The sequence below is a fragment of the Mustela nivalis genome (assembly GCF_964662115.1).
Source record: "Mustela nivalis genome assembly, chromosome: 5".
Classification (NCBI taxonomy): domain Eukaryota; kingdom Metazoa; phylum Chordata; class Mammalia; order Carnivora; family Mustelidae; genus Mustela; species Mustela nivalis.
Window position 1 is genome coordinate 115,544,907 of NC_139024.1, and position 11,877 is coordinate 115,556,783.

The following is an 11,877-nucleotide window of genomic DNA, read 5'->3' on the forward strand; positions in this document are numbered from 1 at the left end:
GCTAAGAACCAAGTGGCATAAGGAATAGACACTGACAGTGGGGCAAGACGCATCTATGGTGGTGAGGGGGAAAGGGCTCCTGGCGAAAAGACCTTTGAGGAGGGTCCTGAAAGAAACGAGGGAGCCAGTTGTGTAGAGATGAGGGTAGAGTGTTCAAGCCCACATTAGAAACCAGGGCAAAGGTCCTACTGAAAATGTGGATGTCCATACTCAAAGGAGAACAAAGCGGCCAGAGGGGCTGGAATGCAGAGAGTGAATGGAAAGACTACAGATGGGGTCAGAGACTGCACAGGAACAAATCATGTAGGATCTTCTGGAACTGCCCACACTGTCTTTTGTTTGATTATTTATGATTTTCTTCTCTCAGGCGCCTGGGTGACTCATTTGGTTAGGTGTCTGGCTTCAGCTCAGATCATGATCCCAGGGGCCTGGGATCAAGTCCCGCATGGGGCTCCCTGCTCAGAGGGAAGCCTGCTTCTCCCTCTGCCTGCTGCTCCCCCTGCTTGTACTGTCTCTCTCTCTGAGTCTCTGAAATAAATAAGTAAAAAAAATCTTTAAAATAAATAAATAAATATTAAAAATGAAATTTAAAAAATAAAATTTTCTTCTCTCCCATTAGGCATCTCAACTCTATCATCAGGGATCATGTTTATTTTATTTACTGTTACATTCCCCAGAGACTAGTCCTGTGCCTAGTATATGTTGGGTATTCAAATCCTGAATGAAATCAGGTTAAATGTAAATCCAGAAACTCCCTTTACCTCTTCGGTATGCCCAACAGCTTTTATACTGACATAAAAGGTTACCCTTATTGGTTAAACATTCATTTTTATCAAACGTAACTCTAAACTAGATGATAATCTGCTCAGTGGTTTTCACTCAAACCATGGCTGCTGACTGACCCTGTTGTAAGATCTTCTGCTAGATCATAGAAGAGTCTATAACCCCACTACCATTTCCTTCTTCAAGAACTAAGGAGAGGTAAGGAACTCAGGTATGAGAAACCTGCAATGTAAAGCTGTAAAAAAAAAGGGAGAAAGTGGTAAACAGTAGGGACAAACTGCCTTCCACCTACCATGACAATTCAGTTTTCCTGAAATTTGAGGAAATAGCTCCCCCTAAGTCCAAAAACTCTCCAATGCCTCCTAAGCTTGGTTAGAGAACCTCTATAACCAAGAAGAAATGATATGGTTGCATGAAGATGCAGCTAGCTTACTCTAGGGGTTAGGTTCTGAGACTGGCTGTTTAAAATTCTGGGACTTCTATGGGGAGTTAAATACTTGCAGCATGCATATGCACATATATGCCACCTCATGCTAAATGCTGCCATTAAGAAGCCAACAGAAATGCCCAAATGATTTCCAATCACTTAAAAGGTCTAGCTATATCTCTACAAAATTTTGCCATCTGTACAACCACCTCATACGGCAGTCAAGTACTCGATATACTCATCTTTCAGTTTCACACTTTCCAAACACTGTTAGACTCAATACCTGCCCATTATTCCTAATGAATAAAACTCACCACCTACCGTTCCTTTCTCAAAAGTACAGTCTTACAAGTGAAGTATGCAGAATGCCTATTAACCAAGAAGTTAAAAATTCAGTAAAAATTAGAATTATATGATAAATGAAAAGTGCTAAGTGAAACACAAAGGCACAAATACACATGACACATAATTCAGTTACTGTAAACATGAAAAGTAACTAGATATTTTATTAATTAGCATGAAAAGTTCATGTTCAAAACTAGTGCCTGCTCTAAAACTATAGAACCACTCCAGCCTTCGGTGTGTTTGATTTGGCCAGAACAGTGGTTTTTTTTGTTTGTCTGCTTGTTTTGTTTTAATGTCAGTTTGAGTGCTTTTAGGAAGTACAAGTACTCTATTTTACCAAAGATCCTACCACTTCTATTTATGTTATTTGTCTGACTCATTTATGTTACTTGTCTGACCCTAAAGGTATTTAAATCTGCAAACCTTGTAATTATAGGTGAAGACGTTTGGCCTCTTAAGCAAATTCTGAAATTATTTTGATTTTTCTGAAATTACCACTGTCCTGGACAAGCACAAATTTTTTTCAGTGATACAAACATCATAGAAAAATAAATAATGAAATATTTTCCTAAGGTAACCCTGGGTTTCCATTCTATTTCCAGAGATTCTCTAGTATTAAAAACACTTCAGGGATGCCTGGGTGGCTTGGTGGATTGAGCATCGCACTCCTGATTTTGGCTCAAGTTATGATCTTGGGACAGTAGGATCGAGCCCCCATCAGGCTCCAGGCTCTGCACTCAGTGCAGAATCTGTTTGAGATTCTCTCTCCTTCTGCCCCTTCCCCTGCTTGCGTGCTCTGTATCTCTCTCTCTAAAAGAAATAAATAAAATCTTAAAAAAACAGAACAAAACACTTCAGAAGTCCACCACCCCAATTTTCATTATTTGTCTACTAGGTTTAATTAGAAAAGCACTAGGGCCCAGAGAAGCAAAGTGACTTGTCCAGGTCATACAACCAAGTAACTCGGTTACAAAATGTTCTCGAGTTTACTCCCTTCTCCTAGTAAGATTTTGATTTCATCAAGGGGAAAGATTAGTGTTTCCCATTATTTGGAAACTTCTTCTAACACTCCACTCAGAAAGCATTCAACAAGTAGTACTGAGATTTGCTCCCAAGAGATGAACTCAGTTCTTGTTTATAAATAATCAGATCTCAACTTACACAATGTTTTATGTTAATTATAGCTCAATAAAGCTGGAAATAAATAAACAAATGGCCAGAACCCAGTGATAGTCAAGTAGAGAGAACAGATTCCTACTCAACAGTATTCGTTGAATGAAAGAAGAAATAAATGCAACTTCAGTTCAGTGGGTATCCTTGCAGTCAGTGGCCTTCAAACGGATAAAGGAGCCAAAGGCATAACAATGGATAAAACTTCACCTTTCAAATAGACACCAGCCTTAAATAAGATCTTTTCACATGGAAGAAAAAAACAGGTTCATAATGCAGTTCCATAATGCCTTATTAAGCCAAAATACAGCATTTTCCCAGGTCAGAATCACCAAACCATGTGTTAAATAATAAACCCATCTTCATGATGCCTAAAATTTTAGGGTATAGCTCAGACTTGATTCAAATGCTTTCCAGAGTAATTCACAAACACATTATTTCAGCATTTCTTCCACAGGTAGGCAGAATATCAAAACCCACCACTCTTAGGGCAGTGAAAATATAATGTATAATATTAAATGTTAATATATCACTATGTGCTTGTCTAAATCCATAGATTAACAGCACCACAAGTGAAGCCTAAGGTAAACTATGGACTTTGGGTGAGCATGATGTGTCACTATGAGTTCCTCCTTGGTAAGAAGAAAAGAAAAAGGGTACCATTCTGGTGAGTGATGTTGACAATGGGAGAAGTTATGCACGTTTGGGGCAGGGGCATAATGGGAAATCTCTGTACCTCCCTCTAAATTTTGTTATAAAGTTAAAGATGCTCTGGGGCGCCTGGGTGGCTCAGATGGTTAAGCGTCTGCCTTTGGCTCAGGTCATGATCCCAGAGTCCTGGGATCGAGCCACGCATCCGCTTCCTGCTCCTCGGGAAGCCTGCTTCTCCCTCTCACACTCCCCCTGCTTGTGTTCCTGCTCTAGCTATCTCTCTCTCTCTCTGTCAAATAAATAAAATCTTTAAAAAAAAAAATTAAAGATGCTCTAAAAATATTGTCTTTAAAAAAATAAAAATGAATTTTAAAGGAAAAAAAACCCCACAACATTCTGCAATATTCTTTTCCAAGTATAGCTTACAGCATGGCTCAACAATTTGAAACACACGTGCCCTTGCTTGGGTAGCATCCAATATTCTTTGGAAGCCTCCACATTCCAGTGCCAAGCAGGGCTGCAGGTTTTTAGTTATGGCCTATTTTTCCCTTTGTTTTTCCCTATGTTTCCCTTTGTTTCTTTTTTTCTTTTTTTAAGACTTTATTTATTTGAGAGAATAAGAGCGAGCATGAGCAGAGGTGAGGGGCAAAAGGAGAAGCCCTCCCAGCTGAGCAGGGAGCCTGAACACAGGGCTCAATTCCAACACCCTTGGGATCACAACCTGAGCCCAAGGCAGACACTTAACCAACTGAGCCAGCCAGGTGCCCGCCCTTTGCTTGTTTCTTAAACTTCCATTAGCAGGATAAAGGTAAATGTGGGTGGGAATTCTCGCACCTGGACCACATTCTTCACTTTCATCTTCTATTCTTAGCCATATCATCTTCCAACTAAGCTCACATGGTGAGGAAAAATTTGCTACTTTTCCTGCTTCTTTTATATTTCATGTTCTATATTTTTCATTTTTTTCTTTGACCCTTTCATTAGACAGAACACACAAGCTCAAACATAGCCCCCTGCTTATTCTTTGGGAAAGGAGCAAACGGTGCTTGCACTCAGCCTAGGATAAATAAAAGTGGGAGAAACTGAACGCAGGATAAGGGTGGGGAGAAAGTGGTTAAGCTCAGCACTGGGGAGTCGAGGTTAAGAAAGAAGCAGCCATGATCTGCAGTTTTGTGTTGATTTTCATAACAGTCATCTCTTTCCAGGTAAGAATGCCAAAAATTACAAGAGGACAAAATGTATAACTCTGAATTTAAGATGTTCCTTTTCCCTGTGGTGGAGTATAACTGTGAACTGGGAATGTAAGGGAGATGGGCTAATTCAGCTACTGGGGAAGCTACAGTAGATAGCTCCTACATACATAGGAACACCTGCCAGAATTGATCTCGTACTCACGCATGTGCAATCTGGACATGTGAGGGCATTAATGCCCTCCCAGAGCAAACCCTTGCCAAAAGGCTAGGGGCCAGGAGATAAATGCTCCCCATCTGAGGTGTATTCAAATTGCTCCCTAGAAGATCCTGGTAGTTTTCAGCCCAATTGCCCACAATGGTGACCTACTAAACAAATATTCTCACAGCAGCCTTCTCTCCTGTTTCATTTTCCCAAACCTCCACTACCGATTCCTGATAACCTCAGGCTAGCACTGGGAGAACAAGCACTGGGCAGCAGCTTTCTCAATACATGAGGCCCACCGCCTGTCTCAGGACAGAAATCTAATACTTCAAGCAAGCAGGCAGGTCTAGTACCATTTATTTCCACATGCAAGTGGGACAAAAGGGAGAGAAGAATTTATATGGAACCAGGGCCTGGTTACATTGCTTGATGTGAATGCAATGACGTATAGTATAAAGGTGTCCCTTGAAAACTGGGACAGGCAATTTGAGAACAAAAATCATAATCAAAACTCCCTATGCTCCTTTCCATGGAAGTCCTGCAAGGACTCACCACTAGATCATCACAATGTGCCTGGAATGATGAAATTACTAATAGACAGCTGAGCCTTGAGCAATGCAGCGGTTGGCCCAGCTGACCCTCCCACGAGGACTTAGACCATACATGATACACATTTCTATATTCATCCCCTTCCCCTAGGGGAGTTGGATGGTAGGAATAAAGAATCTTTTGAAGTCTGTATATCGCTAAATGGTGCAGGAAGAGAAGTGGTCTGCTAATCGTTATCATCCAGCTGAGGAAGGCAAAGGCAGAAGATTCACTCACACATCATTGAATTCCTCCAGAGACCTTGCAGGTGTAAAAACATCCAACAGACCAATCACCTATAAGAACATAGAAAAATCAAGCAGTAAATAAATACAGAACCATAATACCCATTAGGTCTTAACCATTTTAATAGGAACTGATTTCAAATCCCACTACTTTAGTTCAATGACATCACATCATCATACACTTAACTACAACTTATTTTTTTAACCAAATTATGCTTTTGACCTTTTCTTATTAGCATCGCCTCCCAGAATAACATATTTTACCATTAAAAACACCATTTCTTTAAAATTTGCTCACATATAGCCATTAGTTTATCAGGAAACAAAAAGTTTTAGGGCTCTTGAATTATACACACACTGATAGTCTAATGATGAACAAGCAGGAAAAAAGTCACACTTCAACTGCTATTACTACAGTATCATTTTTCTTCTTCTTTTTTTTTTTTTAAGATTTTTTTTATTTACTTGACAGACAGAGATTATAAGCAGGTGGAGAGGAAGGCAGAGAGAGAGGAGGAAGCAGGCTTCCCACTGAGCAGAGAACCCAATGCAAAGCTCGATCCCAGGACCCTGAGATCATGACCCGAGCCAAAGGCAAAGGCTTTAACCCACTGAGCCACCCAGGTGCCCCTCATTTTTCTTTTTTAAACATATTATTATTCCATGAAAATTTTCCATATGTAGTCTTCAAGACTGACATTTTTTGAGTCCCAAAATATTCTCTTAGTATATTCTTGGTATTATTCTTATAATATTCTTAATACTCAGATACTTTTCTTAGTCATCGTCAAGTATTTAGATCAGACTATTTAAAAATGAAAAAAAGACAAGGCCCTCTTTACACAAGGATGAAGCAAAAACTACTTAATACTCAGTAATCCATGGTTTTTGAGCATTTTTTCTGGTCATGGACTCACACTTACTAATCTGTATAGACTACCACCATTCCCAAACCACCCCCAGTTACTTCAAACCAGAATTAAGAATATCTGGAAACAAAACAAACAAAAGCTAAATGGCCTTCAAGAACAGACTCACAACTGGGCCACATTAGCATGCTGCTCTAACCTAGCGAGTTAAACGAACAGTCCTGAAAGTAAAATATACCTATGCTGCAAACATTACCATTAAAAAAAACACTCTTAATTAGAATGTTACTCTACTCATCTAACTACCAGACTTTTAAAAGCAATTACAATTATACAGCCTGCATGCAAAAGGGAAACAAGCCCAAAAAAAGGCCTTGGAAGTCAAGGAGAATAGTTTTTCAAGACTTTACATCTTATTCCAAAGGAAAGGTACAGTTATCTGTATAATCATTACCCAGACAACTGTATACAAGAAAATAAAATTACTTATAATTGCTCTACCTATTATAACTATCATTAACATTTTGAGATATTTCCTTTGATGTTTCTGATGTATGTAAATTAAAGTTGAGGTTATACTCTGCATAGGTTTATATCCTGCCTTTTCATTTACTATATGATGATTATATCTTCAAATATTTTTCATGCTCTACCATTTGTATATATCATGATTTAACCAATTTCCTATCTTTGGACATTTAAGGACCACTGCAAGTGTGTATGCACACATATGTGCATATGTGTGTGTAATATATATTTTTGCATATCTTGTATTTCCTTCCAGAAAATAAGTTTCAAGAAATAGAATTATAGCATCAAAGGACACCAATATATTTAAGGATCAGCATACAGTCTCACCAACAGTGTATCCCTGACCTTATGACGGCTCTGAATGGTGCTTTAAATTAAGTCAAATCATTTTCTCTTACCTTCCCCATCTAAACCAGGAATTCCCTGAGTTTGATAGACTGCTGGCTTAAGACCCCATCATCACTAGCCATCAGGGAGATTCAAATTAAAACTACATTGAGATACCACCTTATACCAGTTAGAATGGCCAAAATTAGCAAGACAGGATACAACATGTGTTGGAGAGGATGTGGAGAAAGGGGATCCCTCTTCCACTGTTGGTGGGAATGCAAGTTGGTGCAGCCACTTGTTCCTCAAGAAATTAAAAATAGAGCTTCCCTATTACTTTTTGCAGACCCTGCAACTGCACTACTGGGTATTTACCCCAAAGATACAGATGTAATGAAAAGAAGGGCCATCTGTACCCCAATGTTTATAGCAGCAATGGCCACGGTCGCCAAACTGTGGAAAGAACCAAAATGCCCTTCAATGGATGAATGGATAAGGAAGATGTGGTCCATATACACTATGGAGTATTATGCCCGCATCAGAAAGGATGAATACCCAACTTTTGTAGCAACCATGGATGGGACTGGAAGAGGTTATGCTGAGTGAAATAAATCAAGCAGAGAGAGTCAATTATCATATGGTTTCACTTATTTGTGGAGCATAACAAATAGCATGGAGGACATGGGGAGATGGAGAGGAGAAGGGAGTTGAGGGAAACTGGAAGGAGAGGTGAACCATGAGACACTATGGACTCTGAAAAACAACCAGAGAGTTTTGAAGGGGCGGGGGGGGGTGTGGTTGGGGGAGCCACGTGGTGGGTATTAAGGAGTGCACGTATTGCATGGAGCACTGGGTGTGGTGCAAAAATAATGAATACTGTTACGCTGAAAAGAAACTAAAAAAAAAAAAAAAAAAAGACCTCTGATCTTCTGATTACTCTCCCAACCGCACTTGTACTTTAGGTAACTAAGATTAGAAGCCAATTTATTCAACTGTTCCAATATTTTCAAAACATTGATTCCTATTATGTGAGATGCCTCATCTCCCCAGTGCAATAGGAAAAGTTTAAAACAATTCACATTGTTTTACATTATTTCAGTGGTGATTGTGAAAATCCTCAGATTAAAGTAAATCACCAGAGATCAATTTACACAGGATTTTTCATGCAAGAGGTACCTCAAAGACAAAATAAAGTAAAACTTAAAAATAAGTCCAAATCATTTTCAAATAATAGCTCCAACTTCAATTTGAAAACATAAGCATTTTGGAATCCAACAGCTTTAAGTCAGAACTCCACGGTCCGTTTGTGATGTCCCGGATCCATGAATTTATGTCTTCTTCAATCCAATAATCCCAGCTCTTGGAATGGTGCCTGGCACACAGTACTTCAATTAGTATTTGTTAAATACAAGAAAAACGGGTATCTTCTCCTCATATAGAGGGAGGTGCTCATTTTTACTGCATTGTGGGGAAGATGAAGTTAACAATGTAACTGAAGGTGCCTAGTCCAAAGGCCTGACCCTCTGTTGATTACCAAAGTAAGTGGTGATCACAGTCCTTAAGTTTTATAAAGAATTACAAAATACAATCACAGAAACAATTTGAAGCAGCTACTTCCAGTACAAAATTTGAGACACAAAACTAAGCTAAATTATTCAAATGACTAAGAAGCATGACTGTCAGAAGCACAATAGACTAATCCGGAAAACATAATAGAGCAAGCACGTTAGTAAACAGCCTATCAAATTTAATTTCCTAAAAAGGACCTATTTTATGAGATTAAAACTACTCATATTGCATCAAAGTATTTTTAAATTTTTGTGGGCTTTTACTAATATCCCTTCTCCATTAATAAATTTCCCAGCAGTAGAATAGGTCTGGGAACTTTTAGGAATATTCCATAAACTATTCATTTCTATTTTCTAAATGGAAATTTCCTTTTAAATCAAGTTAATTTTATCCTATTTCTTTATTCCTTTTGCCATTATATGTTTCCAGACACCCAAAAGTAACCCAGGAATCAATTATTCAGAAAAGATATTTGTAATAGAAATAATCAGCAAATTTCTCTGATGACTGTGCTACAATGGTCCAAAAGCTGACAGACAAAAGTTAACACACATTTTTATTAACTTGGCACATACTCCAGAAAAAAACCCATCTTAATTCAGTCACCAAAGATAATATCTAATGTATTTAACACAAGTGCACCAAGACAATGACTTGGCCTATCATGGCAGTGTTACATCTAAGGCTCCCAAATAAAATTTATTAAAGGATTCCTTGGATTTTTTTAAATCTCAAAACGCACAGATTTCCAGGCCCTTAAAAGGCAGTCTTTGTAGTACCTATTCAAAGATGCAACTGGCAGGATGGTTCCCTTTCATTTTTCCTTAGAGCAGGTGTTAATGAGATCAAGGTCACAAGTCCAGTCAAGAATGCACCAGCTAACTCTGTTCAGAGAGTAACTCTTACAGGCACAGAGGACATAGCCCTAGCTCCCACTACTCATCTGGTAAGCATGTATCTGTCATTCGTTATCACTAATAAAAGAAATAAGATGAACCACTGATTCTGAGTCAGGCATTTCTGTGTAAAAGATCACCTATGCACTTGGCATCTAGAAATTATATTTGTTACCAATACTTAGTATTGTCCAGAGTCTTAAGCTGCTGCTGTTTCTGGAGGCCTAGTAGCTCGTTAAAAATTGTACAGAAGCCCAAAAGAGTCATTCATTCATTCACTCATTCATTCATTTAAAAGATTTTATTTTTAAGCAATCTCTACACCCAACGTGGGGCTCAGACTTACAACCCTGAGATCAAGAGTTCCATGATCTACTGACTGAGCCAACCAGGTATGACCCAAAAGGGTTTTTTGTTTGTTTTGTTTTGTTTTACAATTTTATTTATTTATTTGAGAGAAAGAGCACATGTGCACAAGTCGGGGGAGGGACAGGGAGAAGCAGGCTCCCTGCTCAGCAGGAAGCCTGATGTGGGGCTCGATCCCAGGACCCTGGAATCATGACCTCAGCTGAAGACAAATGGTTAACAGACTGGAACCTCTTGGGCAACCCCAAAAGAGTCATTTTTTAAAAAGAAAGAGGAAGAGAAAGAGGAAGATGAAGGAGAGGAACTCCTCTTAAAATCCTCAATTATTTAAGAGGAACTCCTCTTAAAATCCTCAGATTTATTTGGAAGTTTTGGCTCTTCCCTGCGTAAAACTACTTTTACAATTTGAGCTTCTAACAAGTGTTTGTGGAATAGGCTGACATTCAGGAAGTTTCCTATATTGAGTCAAAGTCTGTTAGCCCCTAACAGAATAGAGAACTATAAAACATTCAGCCATATGCCTTTTTTGTTCAAAACCAAATCACCAATATTTAAGAACAGATGACCCTCTCCATTGATAATGCTAAAATCTAAACATGTTAACATGAAATGCCCAACTGCTATTAAGCAAACTGCTTATGAAACAACTTACATAAATTAAAATCCTGTGTTCCTATAATATCAGCCCTCCCTCTCCTTTTTAAGATCTATCCATTCATTTTAGAGAGAGAGAGAAAGAATGCAACAGGGAAGACCAGAGAAAGAGACAGTCCTAAGCAGACTCCCCGCTGAGCACCAACCACCCCCCCAACACAGGGCTGGGGCCCATGACCCCAAGATAACAACCTGAGCGGAAACTGAAAGTCAGACACTCAAAGGACTATGCACCCCCAGGCATCCCATCAGGATTCTTGTAGCACTTCCTAGATTAGAACAACCGTATCCCATTGTGGCCTCTTCATTTCTACAAATGTAACCAGCCTAATACTGTCTAAGACACATTTTGAAGTCTCTCATTACAGACAATTAGCATAATAAACTAAATAAGCTAGAAAAACTAAGGCATGGATTCAGATAACCCAAAATAATCTTTGCCCTCAACACTGGCTTAAATGGTCTACGAAGAGAAGCAGAACAATGAAGTGTAGTGCTGGTAATCTAAACCAGATGTTCATAAATGAGCACTGGCAACCTCAGTGGGATCCCAGGGCCTCCTCAAGTGCTTTGGGGTTCCATAAATGTTTCCTTTGTGTTCTATTTTCAAAGTCTTCTTTATTTAAAAAGATATGATAATGTCTTTGTCACATTTATTAATGTGTAATGAAAAACAGCATACACACTCAACTGCGTTAAAAACTAAATGTAAATTAGTTAGGCTGCCAGGCTACCTTGATTATACGCAGACCTTGGAATAAAGCATCTCCTGGTAGCTTTTTCCATATATCTCAACTTCTTGTAAACATGTCACTGATTAGGAAGGCTGCAGCACTGCATGAACTTTTTAAAAACACAGCTTTACACATGGATGCTCACAAAATTTATATCTAGGAATAGAAGCTACCTGGGGAAAACAGAATTTTCTCAATAGTATGCAATTAAAATAAACCATGAAAATAAATAAGCTATAGCTGTGACTGTAAGAGCATTGGTAATCCAACTCCAAATTTAAGTCTCAATGCTCCCAATTTAGAAAAAATTTGTATCCTGTGAAACAA

At 38.7% G+C, this 11,877-nt stretch overlaps 1 protein-coding gene across 9 annotated transcripts in view; it reads right to left on the bottom strand.

Moving 5' to 3' along the window:
* MAPK14 (mitogen-activated protein kinase 14) overlaps positions 1–11,877 on the bottom strand; it is a 182,775-nt gene that overhangs the window by 39,649 nt on the left and 131,249 nt on the right. For all 9 annotated transcript variants that reach the window (XM_082732416.1, XM_082732411.1, XM_082732413.1 and 6 more), the window contains one exon: positions 5,597–5,655. In XM_082732416.1, the coding sequence (XP_082588542.1) occupies positions 5,597–5,655 (59 nt within the window). The remainder of the gene's footprint in view (positions 1–5,596; positions 5,656–11,877) is intronic.